The sequence below is a fragment of the Solanum tuberosum genome, unplaced genomic scaffold, assembly GCF_000226075.1.
Source record: "Solanum tuberosum cultivar DM 1-3 516 R44 unplaced genomic scaffold, SolTub_3.0 scf00281, whole genome shotgun sequence".
NCBI lineage: Eukaryota > Viridiplantae > Streptophyta > Magnoliopsida > Solanales > Solanaceae > Solanum > Solanum tuberosum.
The window spans coordinates 76,448-101,737 of NW_006239206.1; the positions used below are offsets into that span (position 1 = coordinate 76,448).

The following is a 25,290-nucleotide window of genomic DNA, read 5'->3' on the forward strand; positions in this document are numbered from 1 at the left end:
ATATATACAATCATTTAGTTATCTATCATGCTAACAAAGCCAACTCAACTTACCGAGTTGATATTGATTCACCGCGAGGCCTTGATGTGAAAGTTGAACCAACTACACTTGTTTTTTCTGAGGTGAAACAAAAATTGAGCTATCAAGTGACATTTACACCTTTTGCTACACCAAGTACCATATATACTCAGGGATCTCTCAGATGGATTTCTGAAAACCATATTGTTCGGAGCCCCATTGCTGTTGGGTTTTCCGATTTATTTTGAAGAAATAAATGAAGGATCTGATCTCAGTGATACACTGATCAAGATTTTTCATTTGCAATAAAACCATCTTCAAGATGTTAACTTTGGTTTATTATTTCATCTATTTAGCCATGTGTCTACATTGTAAATGTATTTCTTCTTCTGTTGCACCCCGCCTTGTCACCCTCACCCTCATCAGACCGCACTTGTAAGACTATACTGAGTATGATATTGTTGTTGTTTGCAATAAAAACAAATATTATGTTGTCTTTTTTCGCTCTTGTCAATACTATCATATTCATATTCTTAGCATCGAACTCACTACCTTCACTTTAAAATTACGGTTCACATATACATCCGAGTTCTGTGTCAAAAATAATGGGTTCAACTGAATCCGCAATACTAAGTCTACATACGCCACTAATGGCATGTTTGGTGTTTTTTCTTGGAAATGCATACTTAGCTTAAAATAGAAGTTTAAGCTGACAAGAAAGATGTTGTTCTGTTCCTTGTTTGCGAAGGATTTAGAAATATGGAGTTAAGAAGGCACCACACATGGTTTTTATCATTAAAAACAAAATGTCATTTTACGTGGTAATGCTTGATTTTGTCAATATTGACAAATCTCAAAACTTATAAACTAAGAAAGCATATATTTATGCAAGTAATTAACAAAATTATTTGGAGGAGGTGCAAGCTTATAACATTATTTTAGTTCTCTTTCATCATCTCTCCATTGATTAAGAGAGATAATATAGGGGTGTTCATATAGATTGTATATTTAATTATGTATTTCGGTGTAGTATTTGATATTTCAATATTTGTAAATAAATACCGAATACCAATTTTTTTTTAAATAATGCACATCATAAATACATATTTTCAGCTCAAGCTGCGAGCTGATAAAGTTGTCTGGTATATTACTTTAGGTGTGCCCAAGTTGGCTCGAACATTACTTATATAGAAAAAGCATATTGTAGACCACCGACTTCTCCGTGTCTATATGCTGTTGCTATGTCAATTTCATTATCAAAGAGAAATTAAAATATAACCATATTGTGTTTAGCGTGTAGATGACCAAATCAATTTCTATTTTTTTATTTAATCCAAGAATCTCCAGGCATGACTATTTCACATATCTACAATTGCTTCTGACTAGCAAATAAAAATATATACTTCAATGACTATATATATATTATATACCCTCAATCAAATTTTTAAAATTCTACAAATAAATATATCATTTTTCTAACTTCAATATCCCTCCATTGTAGATATAATCCAAACTCATATTTCTTAAAGTTGTCATGGCTCAATTTAGTTCAATTGTCACAATAATTGGGCTAATTTGTGTTTTCTTTTTATTCACCAGTAATGCAACTGAACATCCTGTTTATCAAAGACCAAAAGAAGATCAAGAGCAGAGAAATTCAGAAGTCTATATTGTTCATTGTGAGTTCCCGGATGGCGATAGAGGTACCAGATATCAAGATTTAGATAGCTGGTATCTTTCTTTCTTGCCTGCAACAACCTCAGATAGTTCTCGTGAGGCGCCACGTTTGATATATTCCTATCGAAATGTTCTAACAGGTTTTGCAGTTAAGTTGTCCCCGGATGACTTAAAGGAAATGGAGAAAATGGAAGGATTTATCTCAGCACGCCCCGAGAGGCTACTTGATTTATACACCACACATAGTGTCAATTTCTTGGGGTTGCACGAGAACATGGGGTTCTGGAATGACTCGAATTATGGGAAAGGTGTGATTATTGGAGTTATTGACACGGGGATTTTCCCGGATCACCCTTCGTTTAACGATGATGGGATGCCACCTCCCCCTGCTAAATGGAAGGGTAAGTGTGAATTTAATGTCACAAAGTGTAACAACAAGCTCATTGGCGCGAGGTACTTCCAGTCCTCAGGGAACGAAACATCATGGGACGAGATAGGGCATGGTACACATACTGCTAGCACGGCTGCTGGACGTTTTGTGCCAGGTGCTAACATTTTTGGTAGTGCTAATGGCACAGCCGTGGGCGTTGCACCTCTTGCTCATGTTGCAATGTACAAGGTGTGTTCTGCTCTCACTTGCTCTGAGAGCGATGTTTTGGCTGCAATGGATATGGCTATTGATGATGGCGTCGACGTACTTTCTCTTTCCATTGGTACATTAACTAACAATTTCTATGAAGACAACATTGCACTTGGTGCATTTAGTGCTATGCAAAAGGGAATTTTTGTCAGCTGTGCTGCTGGAAATTCAGGGCCGTCCAGATTTTCAACGTCTAATGAAGCGCCCTGGATTTTAACTGTTGGTGCAAGCACGATCGATAGGAAAATCAAAGCCACTGCTGTGCTTGGAAACAATCAAGAATTCGATGGAGAATCAGCCTTTCAACCTAGTGACTTTCCTCCAACACTGTTGCCTCTTGTCTATCCTGGAAGCAATACTAGTAACTTTAATGCTAAATATTGTACCCCTGATTCGTTGAATAACACGAATGTCATGGGAAAGATTGTGTTGTGTGAGGTTGGTATAACGGCACGAGTTGATCAAGGAATAGCAGTTGAGGCAGCTGGTGGTGCTGGCATGATTCTTATGAATCCAGAAGACATGGCTAACACAACATTGGCCGAGGTACATGTCCTTCCGGTCACACACGTTAGCTATACAGCTGGTTTAAAAATCAAAAAGTATATAAACTCAACATTGATCCCTACTGCAACAATAGTATTCAAGGGAACTATAATCGGAGATGATCGTGCTCCAGTGGTTGCTGGATTTTCTTCCAGGGGTCCAAATTATGCAAGTCCTGGAATTCTAAAACCGGACATTATTGGTCCTGGTGTTAATATCCTAGCAGCATGGCATATTTCCTTGGAAAACAACACAAATACCAACTCGAGATTCAACATGATCTCAGGCACCTCAATGTCTTGTCCTCACCTCAGTGGCGTTGCAGCACTACTAAAAAGTGTTCACCCCGATTGGTCTCCAGCTGCAATTAAGTCAGCAATTATGACAACAGCCGATGATTTAAACCTCAGATCCAACTTAATTGAGGATGAGACGTACCTTCCAGCTAATGTCTTTGCCACAGGTGCAGGCCACGTTAATCCATCAAAAGCAAATGATCCCGGCCTGATATATGACATAGAACCATCTGATTACTTATCTTATCTATGTGGTTTAAACTACACAGACAGACAAGTTGGGATCTTTCTGCAACGCAAAGCTAATTGTTCCGAGATTACTAGCATCTTAGAAGGTCAACTAAATTATCCATCATTTTCGATCCTAGTCAGAGTCAACTCAACAGCTCAAGTATATTCAAGAACTGTGACCAACGTAGGACAAGCCTACTCAACATACAGAGTTGAAATTGGTTCACCGCCGGGTCTTGATGTGAAAGTTGAACCAACTACACTTGTTTTTTCAGAGGTGAAACAAAAACTGAGCTATCAAGTGACATTTACACCATTGGCTACTTTACCAAACACCACTTTTAGTCAGGGATATTTCAGATGGATTTCTGAAAAACATATTGTTAGGAGCCAAATCGCTGTTCGATTTTTATGAAGAAGCTGATCTCAGTGACACACTGATCAAGATTTTTCATTTGCAATAAAACTATGTTCAACATAAATGTATCTTCCACTTCTGTTTTTATTTCATTTGCAATAAAATCAAATACTATTATGTTGTCTTTTTTCACTCTTGTCAACCCAACAGTACAAAAAAATGAAATCTTATACCAATTTTCCCCCCAGTAAATGTTAAGCAACTCATATTTTCAACGATGTTCGATCAGGAGAACTGTGCTGAGTCAAGATAAGACTAATAAATTAATAAGCAAAGTAAAATATCTTTAAGCTGAAAAGGAGAAATCTATAGGCAATAATTCAAAATGAATATTTTAGTTGGCCATGTTGCAAAAGCTAAGTTGACTTCTAGATTTATGGTTAGCACTTTGGAACTCCTGTGGATATGGACACCAATTCAGAATCTAAAAGTTGACTTTTGAGTATTCATTCGTGAAATTACTCAAACTTTATCATGATTATATCGAGCCTACATAATTATAGCTAGATTCTTCCAAGTAGCAAATGAAAATTACATCGCACTTGTTGTTCATCATGTCATATACAATGTTTTGGATTCAATTGCGTTGAAAAATGATTCTTTGAGTGAAATGGATATAGCAATACAAGATTGGGTGACTAGACTTTTGATTTTTGAGTGAAATGAATATAGCAATACAAGATTGGGTGACTCCTTTGGTTTCTTGGTCTATAAAATTAAAATAGTATTAATGATTAGAGATTTATAATTACGTTTTAAGTGTTTTGGTTTATGATATAAAATTTTGAAGAAGTTATTTTCACATTTTAATAGAAAGTGTTTGGCAACAACAAAACACTATAATATGATTTATTTTCCTTTCTAGCAAAAACACATTTGATATCCACTAATTTGTCCATAGGTTTGCAAGTCATATCAACTCGTAAACAACAATTGATTCCCAATGATCAATTCGTCAACAACAATGATCCCAACTTATTTATGGATTTGATTCTGAGTTCATTAATTAATATTTGGATTAGCCAAGTTTACTTCGTTTTCTTCTGTAACTTTATTTAACAGCTTTTTTATTTTGATTAATTAATAATATATTGTTTTTTTCCACCACATTCCGTTCTTACATTTAGGGAGATACAGCATTCCCCGGAATTGCAACAATGGCCAATGCAACAATCCCAAAGTTGTCAATAGTGACAACACGATGGGCACTAACCTTATCATTTAGTTGAATATTGCTTCTCAATTAACTATCAAACTAAGCGGTGATCACATCTTCGCCACCTAAAAAAGCCCAATTCAACGAAGTTTTAAAAAAAGAGATATTATGTTTATTTAATACTATATATATATATATATATATTTATATATTATTCTCATAAATTTTTAAAAACATGATAATTAATTTTTTTTCAATTGTCAATATAATATTTCTTCTCATAATTCGTAACACACGAATAGGTATAATATAAATTATTGTATGATATATAACACTGCAAATGTTTATATCTTAGATAAGTTGTTATCAATTATAGCTTATTGATTATAGTTTTAAAAAATTTATCAATTAAATTAATTGTTATACAAACTATCAAAATATTCTACAAGTAGTAGGAATATTTAAAAAAATAAAAATTGAGACTTGACCTCGATTGAGTATACCAATTACAAGTAGAAAGTAATTGCAATTTAATTGCCTACAACTTTTAATTATAATTACAAATCGTATCTATATCTATCTATACTACCTTAAAAGCATGAACTCCCAAACTTGATTGTTGAATTACTATAATACCCCCAATAAAAAATACTCAATTTATTTTTTTTATTAATTTTATTATATTGAAAGTAGATACCTTTTTAAATTAAAGGATTGTGACTTTTTCAATGAGTTGCGACTTTTCCAAAGGGTTGTCACTTTTTTGACGGGTTGTGACTTTTTCAATGAGTTGTGACTTTTCCGAAGGGTTGTGATTTTTTCGAAGGGTTGTGACTTTTCTAAAGGGTTGTGCCTTTTTCTAATGAGTTGTGCCTTTTTCAAAGGGTTGTTACTTTTTCGATAAGTAGTGACTTTTTCGCAAGGTTGTACTTTTCGGATAAGACACAATTAACACCTATTCATACTACTATTTGGTAGCTATAAAATAAAAAGGGGTTTCCTCACACTTTTAAACTACAATTTCTTTAAGTTCTCTACTCTTCCTCTTCTTAAAAAATCTCAAGTGTTATTTGCAAAAATTGAATAAGTTCCAAATTCAACGAAATTTGAGGTACCTCATAAGAAAAAGTTGGTGAAAAAATTATAGCAAATCATTCATCAATTCACAGTAGTATTTTTTCTTACCATTTTCATGAGTTCACAGTGACAAAAAGTTGTGGGAGATTGAGACAATAATATTAAACGGATATGAACAAAGGCATATGATTTGGGTAAGATATATAAATAATAATTTACATTTTATTCATCTATTAGTTTTTACTATTGAAAAATTTAAACATTTTATATCATGATACAACTTCTATATGATATGTATGCGGCAGAAAAAAGGAGAAGACAACCATTCCACAAAGATAAGGTAGAAACTTAATGAAATGAAATATTTTTCACCATAGGTGATGTTATTAATTAAAATTAAATTACTCTACTGAAGTATATAGAACCATCATTCATGATAACAACCAAATACATGTTTTTTGGTAAAATTACCTCTCTATGATAGCCTTAATCAAATATTAATAGAGTAATAATATTTTGTAAAAGATATGTTACATATAAAGATAAAATATTGAAATACTTATGGTAATCCTTATAAGTGTCATGCTCATTCTAAATTTCAAGTATTAATATTTAAGACAAAATTTATACTTAAACGGTGTACATCATTTATGCTCATAACCTCAAGAGTAAAGGATATTGGTGACATTTTTTTAATGGATATTTTTTCTCTATTTTGTTGGTTAGATTTGTTTACAAAATTGAGTGAAGTAAGAAATAATATTATTAAAGAAATGTCACTTTCTCCCATATTTAAAACTTTGAATGTATTTTGAAATGTTTTAATGATGTCTGGTCATTTTGATCTCAAAATACAAGTAACTCTATGACAATATGTATTAATAATTTAAAAACGCTTAGTCCTATGTTCGTTCAATTATAATTATTTACTAAAAAACTTTAATTTAGTAATATTAATTCTATCTTACAACATCATATACTATCATATATTACTATAAGCATGAACAAAAAAAGTTGAAAGTTGAATTACGGTTTTACCCTTCTATTAATTAAATTGTTATAAAATATTTAAATATTTGATTGTATAAGTTTAATTAAAATGTTAAATGACTTTGAGACTTCCTAAGATTAATTCCAAATTAAATATCTAATTTATTAATATTTATCATCTATAATCTATATATATATATATAAAGTCTATACCTAAATTGAAGTTGAAAGTTGAATTACGGTTTTACCCCTTCTATTAATTAAATTGTTATAAAATATTTAAATATTTGATTGTATAAGTTTAATTAAAATGTTAAATGACTTTTAGACTTCCTAAGATTAATTCCTAATTAAATATCAGGGTGCAAATTGCAAAATGGAGACGCACACATTGATAATGTCCTCTTGATTATTATTAAAGAATGACTCTAGCTTCACAAATTTAAATTCATTGATGCTTAATTACATGATAAGAACTTTTAGTTGTTCTTTCTACATGGTTTGCTAACTTTAATTTTCTTTTTCATATTCTTCATTTATTTACTATTATTTTCTAATTACTTATTCAACTTTTATACTCTTAATATTCATAACTCTCATCTTTTCATATTCATAACCTCTAAATATTTAAACTAGCACTTTAAGATATCTTTTGATATTCCTTCTATTCTATCTATATAAATTCAACTTCTTTATCTCATGAAATCCCTACCAAGATTATTAGGCTATTATTATTTTTATTCTATAGTTAAAGTAGATGAAGAAGACTCTTGAATTTTGATAGGATATGGAAGGAATCGATAAGAACTCGGAGAGTTATGTACTAATTTTGTACTTATTTTTTCATCTATATATGTATCAGTCTTATAAGAATAATGTCTACCTTGTATTTTTTCTTAAATCTGTTTCTTTTTGTCTTTTTTTTCTCTAATAGACTTCTTAATTTAGTTTTCTATGAATGTTTTATTGTCGTAAGTCTTTATACTTATTTTGTAATTGTTGCATTTTATTGTTCATTACAATTTACATATATATATTTTCATGAAATTTTAGTCATTCTAACGTATCTATAAAAATTCACATGAAACACACGTGCGAAGCACGTGCTCAGAAACTAGTATATACGATACACACATGCAACGCACGTGCCGTAAAACTAGTTTTAAGAAAAATAATAAAAATTTAAAAGTTTATGCATAATGATTGGTAAAAGATTGACAACAAACTAGTAACAAAATTTCAATGAATACTAACAATAAATACATAATTACTTGTATTTATATGTATTACCATTAAATAATTTTGACGCCGGGGCTTAAAGTCATTGCTTCCGTGGCTTAATTGACGTAGACGTTTACTTAACACCATTGTCTGGCCGCCCAAGAGTTAATTTTGGATTTTTAGTAGTATTAAAATTGGATATTTGAATTTTTTGGTAGGATTTTAGCTAAGCTTCCAAATGATTAGGATTGAACTACTAATTTAATCAGCCAATTAAATAAATAATACAGTTTTCGTCTCAAACAATCCAGCGTTCTGGTTTGCTTCATGTCTTCTTGTTATGTTTCTTCCTTTATTCTAAAATAAATTAACAATAACTTTGTTGATAAGCCGGTTTCTTTGCTTGGTTTATCGTATCCTTATTCTTCCGTTAACTCGTAGTATAAAGAACCTGTTTCTTCACTAGGTATTGTATATGATGATAGAAAGACTAACCATGACTTGCATTTTTATCATCACGTTTGCTTTTTGGTTGATTTTTCATTTCGTAGTTGCTCAACCTCAGACCGGTTTGCAAAATTATCTTGTTCATGTAAATAAGCCTGATGTACAAGTTGTGACTAATTCAGCTGATTTGAAAAGTTATTATAACTCTTTTTTACCGGTAGAGATTGTTGGTTCAGAGGAGCCATCGCGAATTATTCACTCATATCACCATGTGGTATCTGGCTTCGCAGCCAGGTTGTCAGCTGAGGAGGTAAAAGAAATGGAAATGAAAGATGGTTTTGTGTACGCGAGGGTTGAGAAGATTTTAGCTTTGCATACAACGCATACTCCAAACTTTTTGGGGTTGTATCGGAATGTGGGGTTCTGGCAAGAGTCAAATTATGGTAAAGGTGTGATTATTGGGGTTCTAGACACTGGGATTAATCCAGGTCATCCATCTTTTAGTGATAAAAACATGCCACCTTCACCGGAGAAATGGAAAGGGAAATGTGAATTCATAGGGAATGTAACGTGTAATAAGAAGCTTATTGGTGCGAGGAATTTTGTGAGGGGTTCAACTGATCCACCTTTTGAAGAAGGAGGCCATGGCACGCTTACATCAAGCGTAGCTGCTGGAAACTTTGTTGATGATGCAAATGTGTTTGGCAATGCTAATGGCACAGCAGCCGGAATGGCTCCTCTTGCTCACATTGCTATGTACAAGGTGTGTTCAGACTCTGGTTGTTCCGATGTTGACACATTGGCTGCAATTGATGCTGCAATAGACGATGGTGTTGACGTGCTTTCTCTCTCCATTGGTGGATATACTGCTCCATTTTATGATGATGGTATGGCCATTGGCGCTTTTGCTGCAATCCAAAAGGGTATCTTCATGAGTGCTTCTGCTGGTAACGATGGTCCACTCAGTGCTACACTATCAAATGTGGCCCCTTGGATTCTCACAGTTGGCGCTAGCACCCATGATAGGAAGATAGTGGCAACCGTTGTATTAGGAAATGGACAAGAATATGACGGTGAATCAATTTTTAACCCCTCAGACTGTCATACCTTTTTTCCTTTGGTGTACCCTGGCTTGTTAAATCAAGAATCTGCAGTATGTAAATCAGGATCACTGAATAACGCTAATGTCAAAGGCAAAATTGTCGTGTGTGACAAAGGCGGTGGTGTAACAAGACTTGAGAAAGGGAAAACAGTAAGGGATGCAGGTGGTGTTGCTATGGTTCTTGTCAATCTAGAGATTGACGGAGATGGCACATTAGCTTATGTTGATGTCCTTCCTACGACAAATGTAGGTTATAGTACAGGAGAAATGATTAAAGCCTACGTAAACTCAACCTCCACACCTTTGGCCGGAATCCTTTTCAAAGGCACTAGCATAGGCTTTAAGAGTGCACCATCAGTATCGTCTTTTTCCTCTAGGGGTCCTAGCTTGGCAAGTCCAGGCATACTCAAACCAGACATTATCGGTCCTGGAGTGAACATCCTTGCAGCAACACACGTTTCAGCGGAGAACAAAATTGGCACCTATTTGACATTTAACATCGTCTCAGGTACCTCAATCTCATGTCCTCACCTTAGTGGCATTGTGGCTCTGGTTAAAAGTGCACACCCTGATTGGTCACCAGCTGCTATTAAATCCGCGATAATGACTACAGCTGATCAATTCAATCTTGAAGGTCAGCCCATCCTTGATCAGAGGAATCTACCAGCTGATATTTTTGCTACTGGTGCCGGACATGTAAATCCATCAAAAGCAAATGATCCGGGACTTATTTATGACATCCAACCGCATAACTACATCATGTATCTATGCGGTCTTGGCTACACCGATAAACAAATTGGACTCATAGTGCAACAAACTATCAAATGCTCACTACAATCAACCATACTTGAGGCAGAACTAAACTATCCTTCTTTCTCTATTATACTAGGACAACAGTCACAAAATTATACAAGAACGGTTACAAATGTTGGTGATGCAAGCTCAACTTATGTCGTTAACATCATTCAAATTCGAGGAGTCCATATAGTTGTTGAGCCAACCACACTTGCCTTCACCAAGGTGAACCAACAAGCAACTTATTCAGTTTCCTTTACACAAATAGGTAGTAGCATCACTGGCCATTTTGTTCAAGGAACTATATCATGGATGTCTAATAAGTATGTTGTTAGAAGCCCAATCTCTGTTGAATTGGAATAAGGGGCTATCTTTTTGTAAAATTATAAACAAGTTTCAAAAAGTGGTTGTATGTTAGATTGGGCCTAATAGGCACGCTTAATCAGAACCGAGAATCCTCTCTGAGAGATGCGGGCTAGATTATAAGGGCTAGATTATAAACAAGTTTCGCGGGCTAGATTATATGGGCTAGATTATAAACAAGTTTCAAAAAGTGGTTGTATGTTAGATTGGGCCTAATAGGCACGCTTAATCAGAACCGAGGAATCCTCTCTAAGAGATTGCGGGCTAGTGGCGCCATTTGGACCACTAGTTATTTCCCGCAACTTTGGGGCCTCTTAAGCATTAACCCCTAGATTATAAGGGCTAGATTATAAACAAGTTTCGCGGGCTAGATTATAAGGGTTAGATTATAAACAAGTTTCAAAAAGTGGTTGTATGTTAGATTGGGCCTAATAGGCACGCTTAATCAGAACCGAGGAATCCTCTCTAAGAGATTGCGGGCTAGTGGCGCCATTTGGACCACTAGTTATTTCCCGCAACTTTGGGGCCTCTCAAGCATTAACCCCATCAATGGTTTTTAATGCTACCAGCTCATGTAGAGCTGTGGCGTGCACCATTCTGCCAAGAGTAGAGAAGCCCAACGGCACCCGCATTATCAAGCCCATTTATCAAACATCCAAACCACTTTAATGCCCCACTTGGTTACAAGCCAACGTTACATGGCTCGGCGATAAGTTACAACCAGTTAATCATATTTAAACCTTAAACTAATTTTATTTTTTCTCGATGTGGGATTAGAGTAAATCACATAGTCTTTTACTGCACATAAAGCCAAAGAAAAGAAGAAGAAAAATAAGAATACGCCAATATATCTATCAATTTATATTTAAAAAGATGTTTAATTCACAAAAAAAAATTAATAAACCTTCTTGATACTACTCTTTCCGTTTATTTTTACTTGTTAACTCGGCACACCTATTAAGAAAATAATTGTTGATATAGGTATTTTACCACATTGTCCCTATTAATTGATGTTTAGTATTTGGTTTTGATATTTAAAGCTAAGGGTAAAATATGGAAGAAAATAATTGTCTTTTCTTGATATGCCAAACTAACAAGTAAAAATGAAAATTTATTTTAGGAATAAATTACAAGTAAAAGTGAACGTAGAGAGTATTAGGGCTAGGCATAAAATATAGAAAACTGAATTACCGAATCAAATCAAAAAATTTGGTAATTTTGGTATTCGGTTTGGTATTTGGGTGTAAAACTATAAAATTATGATATTCGGATTTGGGTTTGGTATGAGACATTAGTACCACTTGGTATTCGGTATTTCCCGAATATCGAATTATTCTTAATGAAGGTCACATATCAACATGTCTATTACTCATTAGTATAAGTGGAAAGAGAAAGTTAAAGAATAAACATAAACAACTCAAATACATGTCTTTTAGTTTTATCAGTTTGCTTTTTTTTATGTCCTCTTACTTGTTGATCTTCTATTATATGTGCCTCCACATAAAAAAAAACATAGAAATAATTGGAGAAATAGTATTAACTTTGTAATACAATCGGCTAAAACTTCAATATAGTATTACCGAATATCGTACCAAATCAAAATTTAATTTATTGATTATCAAATTATCGAATCGAAATTTAATATTTTAATATTTAATCTACTTTTAACTATCAATTACAAAAGTATCGAACCAAATTTGAGAATCCCGAACGAATACAGATGCCCACCCCTAGGGAGTATTTCAAACAAATGATCTTTATATTAAAAAAAATAAAAAATTGTTCAAGTATGTTGGTATATGCCCAATCTTTGTTAAATTGGAATAAGGGACCATGTCTAGGGAGTATTTCAAACAAATGATCTTTATATTAAAAAAAAAAATTGTTCAAGTATGTTGATATATGCCCAGTCTTTGTTAAATTGGAATAAGGGACCATCTTATTTTATAGGGAAAATTGTATATAATAGCAAACTATTAATTCAAATTAAATGCTATAAATATAGTTTGATTTAATTGTACCTCATAGCAAATTGTTGCTATTTCACCTCTCTCCTGGTGAATCTCGCTCGCCACTCTCGTTCTCCCCTTGCCTCTCTCGTTTTTTATACAAACGCAAGTGTATAAAGTGCATTTGTGTTTGTATAAAGCGAGAGAAAATTGTATATACACATGCAAATACATATATCTTCGTCCTATACACTTATAATTATACAATACAAATATTCCCCTGTCCCCTCTCTCCCCTCTCCCAGATCTCGCTCTCTCACTTTATACAAAAACGCAAATGTATAAAATGCGTGAAAATTGTATATATACATATATTTTCGTTCCCCTCTCTCCCCTCTCCCAGATCTCGCTCTCTCACTTTATACAAAAACGCAAATGTATAAAATGCGTGAAAATTGTATATATACATATACTTTCGTTCCCCTCTCCTAGATCTCTCTCGCCACTCTCTCAGATCTCGTTCGCTCACTCGCCTCTCTCACTTTATACAATTGATCTTTTTGTATATGTATACCAAAACAGATTATACAACTGTTTTTTTTTTTATGTATAGCGAATTATACATTTATATGTTTGCTATGAAGCGCAATTATGCAAACTTTGCTATAGCATACAAATATGAATTTTGTGTTTGATATATGTGAAAGTTGCTCTATTTTATAATCGTATCAAATCAAACCAAATCACATCAAACCATACACGCTAATAAAAATTGGGCCAAGAGAGATTGGGTTAGGACAACCCATTTTGACATCAACGGGCCAATAGAGGCTGTGTTATTGAGCTTCACTTTTAAATGGGCTAAGAAATTTTAGCCCAACCATATATACTTGAATAAAAGATTGGGTCAAATCCATTTTAACAGCTCTACTTTGATATGAATTTACGAAAAATTATGTAATTAAACATATTTCACTATCATATATACTATTATTATATATACTTCTAAAATATTATGTATCTTACTACTAATTAAGAGTTTCTTACCATATCTTGAGGAATATACACTTAGATACATATATTATTGTTATCAGATACACAAAGATGGGGAGGGAGGCAAACAAGATTCGATATGTATCCAGACACATGTGAATCACACTAGATATATTTATCATATATATATGTAGTGTGATTCACATGTATCTCAAATCCCAGATACATAGGAGAGTGGCGAGCGAGATGGAAGTGAGGTGAGAAAGACAAACGAGATTTGTTATATATCTCAGATACATGTAAATCCACTTTGATACAATGTATTTAGAACAAATTACACCTATTTTTGACATCATGTATCTTAGATTCATATATCTAGATGTAACTGAATGTATTTCGATGCACCAAAATCTGGTAAGATACATAATATTGCAAATTAATATGTATCTAAGTAATTAACTCATAAACTTTTCTCCCCTCGTACAAAGCCTTTTTCTTAGCTCAATTATTTGTTATATTAAAACATCTAAACTTAAATAGCTTTTTACACCACGATGAACCAAAAAAAAAAACAATTTAAACACGAATCAATTTTATTTTTTTAAAATATTGTTCATGACATGATTGAACAACCAAAACATCGGAATACATCTACGTAACATTATCTATATAAAAGTAGTATATTATGTCAAATACAATCCTATCACTCATTTGTACTGAATTACATCAAATTTCTCTATCTAAATAAAAAAATAGTAGATACAATCCTATCACTTGTTTGCACTGAATTACGTCAAAATTTATCTCATCACAACTCGCACCTACCTAAAAAACAAAAATTTAAAAATTGTGGACCCATAAAGATTGTGATGTTATTTTAAATTTTGTCTACTTTCAAACATACCAGGAAATTAGGAAAAAGTGACTGAATTTTCTTCTGATCTAAAAAAAAAAAAAAAGTAAAACACAGTCCACAAGAACTCTCACTATTTATCTGCCCTAAAATTTAAATACGCGTCCGCTACGCCATCCTCACATTAAATTTCACCATTAATGTCAAATACCTAAGCTTTCACTTTGAAATTATGTCACTGTAGTGATTTTGTCCACTTGTTTTTGACTTATTCAAAAACAAAAATGGGCGGCTACAGTGGCGATTCTTCAAAATCTTCAGCTGAATCTAGCTTTCGAGAACTTGATGATGTGTTCTTGCAGGTGAATTGACTTTCGTCTTTTTTGCTTTTTTGGGAATTTTTTGAATTTTGTGGTTAATTTTTTTTAGTTTTTTTTCAGACTCAAACAAGAATATGGCTTGGGGAAGTGTTGAAAATGAGATTGGATGGACACTTACATATTTCTGATTTGCTTGCTGATGGGGATCTTTTGTAAGTTTTTTCCCTTTTCCCTATAGTCTTTTCTTGGGTTTTACTGATGTTTTTATGGTAAAGGTAGAATTTTTCATTTTTTGTTGAAGTTTCTAAGTAGAGATTTTCCAACTGTTTTGGTGTTTCAATGATGGTTTCAATTGGTATTGGGTGCTGGTGGGAGGTGGTAGGTATCTGTGGAATTAGTCGAGGTGTACACTAGCTGGCCCGAACAAGATTGCTTACAATGCTGTGACTAATTGTTCTAGTTCTTGCACCTTGACACTGTTACATTTTTATTTTTCGTTTTTGGCTTAATTTGATGTTGCTTGTATCCAGTTTGTCTTGTTAATGTTGTGTTTGATAAGGAAAAAGCTTTATTGCAGTTAGTGGGATTAAACTAAGAACACGTTGATTATGGAGACTTTGTATTACTTTTGCGTCTACTTTGTTATATTTTCTTGTTTTGGAATCAAAACTGAAATTTTTTTCAAGTTTTTATTTTTAGCTACCAATAGAAGATAAAAATCAATCTATTGATTCTCGAATATGGTGTTAAAATCATGTATGTACACTTGGAATTGTGTGATATTCTTGATGTTCTATCAAGCCTATCCTAATAATTATTTTTCCTTACCTCAAAAGAACATATGGCACAAAGTAAGCCCTTTTAAGTCCCTAAAGTTCTCCTTGTTGTGTTGAAACATTCTATTGCTTCTTAAATCTCAACTACCAATATTAGGAAAACAACAAAGGGAACATTAACATTTGTTTATTCATTTTATCCAATGGGGAGGGCTCCGCTTCCATCATGTTGTGTGCTCCTGGAAATTGAGATTCTATGCGGTGTAGAGAAGTATTAATCCATGCATGCTTAATCAACCCTTACACCTGTACTAGATCTTGTCCCGTGTTTTCAACCGGCCGTTGTATTACTTCACCTAAGAATCAATGGTTCTTAGTGTATGGAAACTTAGGATCCCTCGAAGCTGCAATGATGCAGCAAAGATTCAGGACTCACTTCCAAAGTAATTGGATTGAATCCTTTATGTAATCTCCTCTATTTTTAGACCTGTTTCACTCATATTTAAGACTAACTACAGGTGCTTAAAATAGGAATTCTCTAAATCTCAGATTTATCCTTTCACTAGCATAGAAATCCCAATTAAAACTAAAAAAACTACTAACAACTCCAGGTCTAATTTTAAGTGCACCAACAATGATTGAATCTTGATTCCAGTTTATTGGTATTGCCTTGTATAGATATTTTACTTTAATTGTGTTAATGTTCTTCAAGTCTGCCAAATTAATAGAGATCGTATGTCTGTTGGAACAACTTCTGTCAAAGAGTTTTTTTGTCCACCTGCCGCTTTTAACACCTTCAATGACAATCATGTCCACGTACTTGCATATATGGATTGTTGCGTTTGAAGACTTACTTAGGACATGACCAAACCATTTCAAACTACTTTCTCTTATTTTTTCCATTACTTGCACCTTTGTTGAATGTGCGTTCTGATCTTTTCTAATCTGGAGTATAAGATCACTTTATACTCTGAAGATTGCAGTTTTACCAGAGGGATATGGCCTTGTATTTTAACATCTGGAAAAGATGACCTGTGTAGGTTTGAAGTTGCCAAAGAATTATGGAATATGCTATTGGCAAAGTGCGGAGAGCTAAGACATATGAAGTATGAACCACTTGGATCGCGGAGATGCAGTGGAAGATATATGCCATATTCTAATGTTGACTCATTTTTGAAGGTAAGTTCTTCTGATTTGGTTCTGTTTCAATGGCAAAATAATGATACTACTATTTATGAGGGGGAGAAAACCCCTTAATGAGACCGATAAAAGGGGATAAACCTTATAATCCCTGGTTTTGGCAGATCTGCAAAATACTGGGATTAAATGGTATTGATCTCTTCTCCCCATCAGATGTCGTTGAGAAAAAGAACATTCGGAAAGTTTGCATTTGCTTAAGGGCACTCTCAAATAAGGCCCGTTCCAAACAATTGAAGGTAAAAATCTTCTTGCAGACATTTTTCATTTCCTTTTTTTATCCAGTTACACAGTTCACTTACTTCTGGATAGCTTCTGCTTCTTTGGCTGGTTATTATGTTCTCTGGGTTGCGGTAGAACTCTTGTACTTCCTTTACTTCTGCTATAAACCTGTTTATATGCCTTAGGTTCCTGACTTCAACTTGGTGACCTCTACGGTAGTCATGCCAAAAAATATGGTGGGTGGCATTCGAAGAAGCTTGGAGACATCACAGGGCAGCCTTTCAAGTTCTTCTGGTTATTACTCATATAAAGAAACAAGATCAAAACTTACGGAGGTATGTTAAATGCACCATTAGTTGGAAATATTACACTATTTTCTTTCTCCTTATAATAAAAATGTTTACACTCTTATCTGAGAGATGCTAATATATCCTTATGAATGCTATAGAGAAATAAAATCACAGAGTCTGAAGCAAACTATGATTCTTCATCTGAAGAGTCTGATGAGGCTGAGAGCAAATTTGTGGGAGAAGAGTCTTGTTGCTCATCTATGAATCAGCTTGAAGATGGTAATGCCACAGATTCAGATGCAGACAATTCTATTGGCGAATATTCAGCTGTTAGCAAGAATGGAAGAGAGAAAAACAGAACTTCTCTAGGAAATGGAGGGAAATATATTAGTCCCAATGATAGGATACACTTTGATTATAGTAACCTTAATGCGGAAAATGATGAGTCAATTGTTGGAGATTCTATGTATGATAACGAAATGGAAGGTAGTTGTATTTCCAACTACTTATCATTCTCAGATTCAATTATTGGTGGAACTGATGGTAGTACGCCTATTTTGCGGGAAGGTGAAGATAATATTTTGAACTTATTTATGGCAATTGATTCTCATAGACCAAATTCCGGTAAAGGGACTTTCCAGAATGGACATCAGCATAAATATTCTGATAATGAAGACGCAGAAGTTTCATCAACCACTAGCATGAGCTCTGTACTAGGTCGGGTGCATGCTTTGGATTTTGATGACCAATTTGATGCAGACGAATGTTTAACAGAAGAAACGTCTGGTTCCTTGCTGGAAAATGAGGCTGATCGGCAGCATAAGGATTTATCTGCAAGTCATGAAGCATGGAATGTTGCAACTACTGAACTCGTTTTTCATGATACTAAGGAACCTTCTGTGGTAAAGCCTAAAATTTCTGCCAGTCTCAGTGAGCTCACATATCCCGGTTCAGATGAATCGCTATCTGCTTCCGCACAGCCTCTTACAGACAAATTTGTTTCATTGCATAGAAATAACTCAAATTACTTTGATTCAGATGTAGATATCGAGGTTGGAAGAAGTAAAGATATGGTTTGTCTTGATACTGCTGCATGTAGAAATAATCTTAAGAATGCGTCTTTAGTTGGCAGAAATGAAGGATGTGATGGTGATTCACAGTATCTCAAATTTGTTTCTGAAGTAGTCAGTAGTACATGTGAACCATCCATGACTTTGGATGGTGTTAACATGGATCGGAATAATTCCGTTATTTCTGCAAATTGTTGTGAACATATTGAAAAAGGGCACCCCTGTTCCTGCACTGTCTATGGTTCAGGTGATGCAAGTGAAGTATGTAAACCAACACTTCCAGGAGATGATGTGAGTATTCTTAATTGTGAATCTTCTTGAACTCCAACTCATTTTTCATTAGTAATTTCAAGAATTCACCTTCAATCACATTGACATTTCTTCGTTTCTTTTTGTTAAATAGGGTGACAGGAAACATAAAGTTTCACATTTGTTGGAACAAAATGCTTCAGAGGGAAATCAAGAAACAGATGCTGGTGAATTGAAAGATAAACGTCAACAGAGGCCATTGCTGAAAACAGTTGCTAGAGGCACTGCACTTGTTGGTGTATTGTATCTGTTGCTGCATTTCAGGTTTGTATTTCACACACTCTTTAACTTTTCCCTTCTTTTGATTAGCAATTTATCACTCGATCTTCTCTATTTGGTCACACCATAATTCTTGTGCCATTTACATATAACAGTCGTAGGAGAAACAAACAGGAGGAAGGCAGTGAAGCCAACAGTAAACGAACTCAAAGTAAGAAGATTCGTGGCAGAGATATCTCGTATGGGCATGGACAAAATGGACGTCGAGTAGATAGTATATATCCTTCTGAAAAACTCAAGTTCAAGAATTAGATTCTGCATCTGAGAGACTTGAGAAGCAGGGCTGATTTTTCATATGTTAAGCCCATTTCATTGTATTTTTTACTGTAGAATAAACATGAGGTTTAGTTCATAAGTTCAAAGAAAAAAAAGCTAAGCTACTTCCATAATAGATTAGAAAAAAGAAAAACAAATAGCTACTTCCATTAGTTGCATGTAATTTTGATGGAATTAACAGCTTCAATTAATGAGTACTCATTCGTTAATTACTTATTTCCTCCATACAGCAGGTACATTACTATTTATTTATTTATTTATTTATTTATTTATTTTGTCTTTCTTTTATGACCTTCTCAACGTAGGAGTAAGGTTTGCATATATTCTATCCTCCCCAGACTCCACTCCACTTGTAGGATTACACTGAGTATATTGTTGTTGTAACACTGAGTTGAGTTGATAATACGAATTTAATCAACCAATGAAATAATTAATGCATAATCTATGCATGACTAACTATGAATACAGCAATTAGAAAATCTTGTTGGACTATATTGGAGTTGAGAAATATCCAATATTATTTTTCCAATATAATATTTTTCTTACATAAACAAACACAAGAATTATCGCCTTTGGCGACGATATCAATTATAGTTTCCAAATAATCCAATATTGTTGTAATTTACTTCTTATGATGTTTCTCCCTTAATAAATACTTTAGTAAATAAATACAACAATTTTATTCCTAAGCCGGCTCACTTAGAAATTACCTATGTTTTTGTTTTCCTGTATTAGTTTATAACATTATTTTTTCGTCTGTTCATAGTGTATACTATATATAATATGTTCCTTAAATTAAACTTAGATCATCCATAGCCAAAGATCAACCATGAATTACATTTTTATTTTCTCTATTGCTTTCTTGTTGAGTTTGCATTTGACAGTTGCACAACGTTCAACTGCATTGCAAACTTACCTTGTTCATGTAAACAAGCCAGATGCCCGAATTCTTGCTAACTCGGTTGATCTAGAAAGCTACTACAACTCCTTTTTACCGGAAGTGTTGGCTGGTACAGAGGGGCCATCGCGCATTATTCACTCCTATCACCATGTGGCTATTGGCTTTGCGGTCAGATTGTCAGCTGAGGAGGTAAAAGAAATGGAAAAGAAAGATGGTTTTGTGTCCGCGAGGGTTGAGAAGATTTTAGCTTTGCATACAACGCATACTCCAAACTTCTTGGGGTTGTATCGGAATGTGGGGTTCTGGCAAGAATCAAATTATGGTAAGGGTGTGATTATTGGGGTTCTAGACACTGGGATTACTCCGAGTCATCCATCTTTTAGTGATGAGAACATGCCATCTCCACCGGCAAAGTGGAAAGGGAAATGTGAGTTCACAGGAAATGTGACGTGTAACAAGAAGATCATTGGCGCGAGGAATTTGGTGAGTGGTTCAAGTGATCCACCTTTTGATGAGGAAGGTCATGGTACTCATACTTCAAGTACGGCAGCTGGTAACTTTGTCGATGATGCAAGTTTGTTTGGCAATGCCAATGGCACAGCAGCCGGTATGGCCCCTCTTGCTCACATTGCTATGTACAAGGTGTGTACAGAAGGTTGTTCAGATGTTGATATACTGGCTGCATTAGATGCTGCAATAGATGACGGTGTTGACGTGCTATCTCTCTCCATAGGAGGATTTTCTGATCCGTTTTATGAAGATAGTATTGCCACTGGGGCATTTGCTGCAATGCAAAAGGGTATCTTTGTGAGTGCTTCTGCTGGTAATGAAGGTCCGTTGAATTCTACATTATCTAATGAGGCCCCTTGGATTCTCACAGTTGGCGCTAGCACCCATGATAGGAAGATAGTGGCAACAGCTGTGCTAGGGAATGGACAAGAATATGATGGTGAATCGTCTTTTCAGCCCACGAGTTTTCCTCATACTTTATTGCCCTTGGTATACCCTGGCCTGTCCGATCAAGAAGCTGCACTCTGTTCATCAGGATCCCTTAATAACACCGATGTCAAAGGCAAGGTTGTCGTGTGTGACAGAGGTGGCGGTGTAGCAAGACTTGAGAAAAGCCAGACAGTAAAGGATGCCGGTGGTGCTGCCATGATTCTTGCCAACCTAGAGATTGACGGAGATGGCACATTTGCTGATGCTCATGTTCTTCCTGCGACACACGTGGGTTATACTGCTGGAGAAAGTATTAAAGCATACATAAACTCAACCTCCACACCCTCGGCTGGAATCCTTTTCAAAGGCACAAGTATAGGCTTTAAGAGTTCACCATCTGTATCATCTTTTTCCTCCAGGGGTCCTAACTTGGCAAGTCCAGGCATAGTCAAACCAGACATTATCGGTCCTGGAGTGAACGTCCTTGCAGCATGGCCCGTCTCAGTAGAGAACAAAACTGGCACTGATTTGACATTTAACATCATCTCAGGAACCTCAATGTCATGTCCTCACCTTAGTGGCATTGCAGCTCTGCTTAAAAGTGCACACCCTGATTGGTCACCAGCTGCTATTAAATCCGCGATAATGACTACAGCTGATCAATTCAACCTCGAAGGTCAACCCATCCTTGATCAGAGGGGTCTACCTGCTGATATTTTTGCCACTGGTGCCGGCCATGTAAATCCATCAAAAGCAAGTGATCCCGGACTTATTTATGACATCAAAGTAGAGAACTACATCCAATATCTATGTGGTCTAGGCTACAAGGATAAAGATATTGAACTCCTTGTGCAACAAACAATCAAGTGTTCACTACAATCAAGTATATCCGAGGCAGAACTGAACTATCCTTCTTTCTCCATTATACTTGGACCACAGACTCAGAATTATACAAGAACAGTTACAAACGTTGGTGATGCAAGCTCAACTTACACCGTTAACATCACTCAAATTCAAGGAGTCGATGTAGTTGTTGAGCCCGCCACCCTTGTCTTCACCCAGGTAAACCAACAGGCAACATATTCAGTATCATTTACCCAAACGGGGTTAATCACAGACCGCTTTGTTCAAGGAGCTTTATCATGGATCTCTAACAAGTATGTTGTAAGAATTCCAATATCTGTTAAATTGGAATAATTGACAATCTTTTATGTTTGTTTCTGTAATAATAGTAGGTTGCAGCTATTCTGAATAGCTGAAAACTACAAAATTGTTGTAATTTAGTGAGACTTTACTATATTTGATATGAAATCCTTTGCATTTCTTCATAGACTTTATTTTGGGTGGGTCTACCAATCCACCATTTGATGAGTCAGGCCATGACACACATATTTTAAGCACTACTGTTGGAAACTTTATTCATGATGCAAATGTGTTGGGTAATTGCCATGTACAAGGTTTGTACATTACTGTTTGGTGGTGCAAACGATGTCATATTGGCAACAACTGATGACGGTGTAAACATTATGTCAATCTCCCTTGGGTTCTTTCTCTAAAAATAATGATGATTGTATCGTCATTTTTATCGTTGCAATACGAAAGGGTATTATTGTAATCACCTATGCTTGCACCATCTATATGTTGGAATTAATGCATCCACATTAATGTTTAGTCTTCCAAAATTGTTTATTAGTTTTTCAAGAAGTCTTTTAGAATTTCGTAATACATGTATCTAATAAATTGTGATACATGTATCTAGGTATTTGTGCAAGACCTTTGATTTACATTATTAGTAGTATAAATAGAGATGTAGTTGATGATTGTAATCATCTCAAGTGGTCTTAAGTAGTCTATATAAAACTTGAGTATTATCTAAAGATAGTATCTCCTTCTATATTTCCTACAAATTGGTATCAGAGCAGGTTTTCGCTCTTAATCTGGGGTTAGCTGAAGAAAAATTATGGCATCCAAAACAAATGAAAGTGTTGATTCTTCAGTTGTTCTTACTCCATTTTTTGATTGAAATGATTTTGAATACTGGAAGATAAGAATGAGAACACATCTAAAAGCTGAAGGTTTGTGGACTATTGTTGTACATGGCTATGAAGAACCAGAAAACGATGGTGAACTTTCAGTAGCAGAGATGAAAAATCTTGAGGCTAAGTATCGTCAAGACGCAAAAGCCTTGAGCAAAATCCAAATGGGAGTCTCAAGAGCATATTTTGCAAAAATTGCTACTTGTGAGACTGTAAAAGAAGCTTGGGAGACTCTAGAAACAGAGGTGTATGGTGACGAAAAGGTACACACTATAAATCTTCAAACTCTTAGAAGAGAGTTTCAAAACTTGAAGATGATAGAATCTAAAAAAATAGATGAATATTGCACAAGAGTCATGAATATTGTTAATGAAATGAGAAATCACGGTGATACAATTTCTGACCAACAAGTTGTGGAAAAGATTCTAATTAGTGTCACAGAAAAGTATGAGTACATTGTTGCTATCACTGAGGAGACGAAAGATCTTTCGAAGCTTTCTACCAAAGAGCTAGTTGGATCATTTCATGCACACGAGAAGAGGAGATTTTTTCGTGAAGATCAACCTAAAGAGACGGCTTTCCAGTCCAGAACCAATGAGAATTCTCAAAATATCTCAAAAAATACAACAAAAGAAGAATTACAATCCAAAAAAAGAAGCAGGATCATGATGATTCTTACTAAGAAGGTTGAAGAAAAAGGTGAGAAAAGTACTAGTCTTTTTTGTAAAATTTGCAAAAGGACTAATCACAATGTAAAAAAATGTTGGCACAAAGGCAAGCCCCAATGTAAATTTTGTAAAAATTTGGCCACATTGAGAATGATTGTTAGCACAAGCAACATGAGCAAACAAATTTCTGTGAAGAACAGGAGGAAGAAATGGAAGAAAATCTTTTATTTGTTTCTCAATCTGATGTTTCAGTAAAAATCAATGAATGATATATTGATAGTGGTTGTAGCAATCACATGACTGGAGATGAAAAAGTTTTCCTCTCAATTAATAGTAGCATTACTACTAAAGTGAGAATGGGGAATGGAGCCTTAGTTGATGCAAAAGGTAAAGGTACCATTTCGATCAACATCAAAGGGAGCGGTAAGCAAATTCATGATGTGTTTTATGTTTCTGACTTGGAAGAAAATTTGTTTAGTATTGGTCAATTCATGGAAAATGGTTATTCTCTTGTGTTTAGAGATAATTATTGCAAGATTTATGATAAAATTAAGCCAAATCAAGTCATTGATTGAAGTAAAGATGACAAAAAGAAAATTTCCTTTACAATTTCAGTACAATGCATTCAAAAATGAAATTTTAGATGATTCATGGCTTTGGTACAAAAGATTTTGTCACTTAAATTTTCATGGTTTGAAGCTTCTCAAGCAAAAAGACATGGTGCAAGGCCTTCCTGAGATACATACTGAGATTAAGGTAGAGAATACTTCTATCATATCTTTAGATGTGTCAAATCAAGAAGAGGATGAGGAAGATATTCCTCAAGGGGGAGAAATATTAGATTCAGATTATGAAGAACCACCTCCAAGAGGAACAAAAATGTTGAGTGACATTTATCAAAGATCGATGTAACTTTACCGGTGTTGAGAAAAAAATTATGAAGAGGCAATAAAACATGATGTTTGGAAGAAAGCCTTGGCAAAAAAAATTCGGATGATTGAGAAAAATAATACTTGGGAGTGTGTGAGTATACCCAAAGAAAGAGAAGTTGTAAGTCTAAAGTGTATTTACAAAACCAAACTCAATCAAGAAGGAGATATTCAAAAGCACAAGAGAAAGGCGAAATTCAATTGAAATTATTGTCAGACAGGAGAACAACTTGCTAACATCTTCACTAAAGCACTTCTAAGAGAAAAGTTTTGGTATCTTCGAGAAGGCATTGGAGTTGTCAAAGC

The 25,290-nt window shown here is 34.6% G+C and overlaps 5 protein-coding genes across 6 annotated transcripts in view; all 5 read left to right on the plus strand.

Annotated features, from left to right (window-relative positions):
* The window catches only part of LOC102590699 (subtilisin-like protease SBT1.2), a 9,767-nt gene extending 9,501 nt beyond the window's left edge, over window positions 1–266 (plus strand). Inside the window, exon 3 of the mRNA XM_006358843.2 lies at window positions 35–266. Within this exon, the coding sequence (XP_006358905.1) occupies window positions 35–266 (232 nt within the window). The remainder of the gene's footprint in view (window positions 1–34) is intronic.
* Window positions 267–1,456: 1,190 nt separating this feature from the next.
* LOC102597025 (subtilisin-like protease SBT1.7) lies at window positions 1,457–3,958 on the plus strand. The gene has a single exon (XM_006358780.2). It carries the CDS (start codon window positions 1,553–1,555, stop codon window positions 3,821–3,823), a length of 2,271 nt encoding a protein of 756 aa, XP_006358842.2. The 5' UTR covers window positions 1,457–1,552; the 3' UTR covers window positions 3,824–3,958.
* A 4,808-nt stretch (window positions 3,959–8,766) lies between these two features.
* LOC102591055 (subtilisin-like protease SBT1.2) lies at window positions 8,767–10,977 on the plus strand. The gene has a single exon (XM_006358844.2). It carries the CDS (start codon window positions 8,767–8,769, stop codon window positions 10,975–10,977), a length of 2,211 nt encoding a protein of 736 aa, XP_006358906.2.
* A 3,901-nt stretch (window positions 10,978–14,878) lies between these two features.
* Window positions 14,879–19,727, plus strand: LOC102597350 (uncharacterized). 2 transcript variants are annotated; one of them, XM_006358781.2, is made up of 8 exons: window positions 14,879–15,134; window positions 15,213–15,304; window positions 16,909–17,047; window positions 17,173–17,304; window positions 17,473–17,622; window positions 17,736–18,938; window positions 19,051–19,220; window positions 19,331–19,727. In XM_006358781.2, the coding sequence occupies exons 1-8, from the start codon at window positions 15,057–15,059 to the stop codon at window positions 19,485–19,487; spliced, it is 2,121 nt and encodes a 706-aa protein (XP_006358843.1). In that variant the 5' UTR covers window positions 14,879–15,056; the 3' UTR covers window positions 19,488–19,727. The 2 variants fall into 2 exon arrangements, with proteins under 2 accessions (XP_006358843.1, XP_015169641.1); XM_015314155.1 differs by lacking the exon at window positions 14,879–15,134 and having other exon boundaries at window positions 15,225–15,304; window positions 16,896–17,047.
* A 613-nt stretch (window positions 19,728–20,340) lies between these two features.
* LOC102591391 (subtilisin-like protease SBT1.7) lies at window positions 20,341–22,570 on the plus strand. The gene has a single exon (XM_006358845.2). The coding sequence runs from the start codon at window positions 20,341–20,343 to the stop codon at window positions 22,546–22,548; it is 2,208 nt and encodes a 735-aa protein (XP_006358907.2). The 3' UTR covers window positions 22,549–22,570.
* The last annotated feature ends 2,720 nt before the right edge of the window (window positions 22,571–25,290 follow it).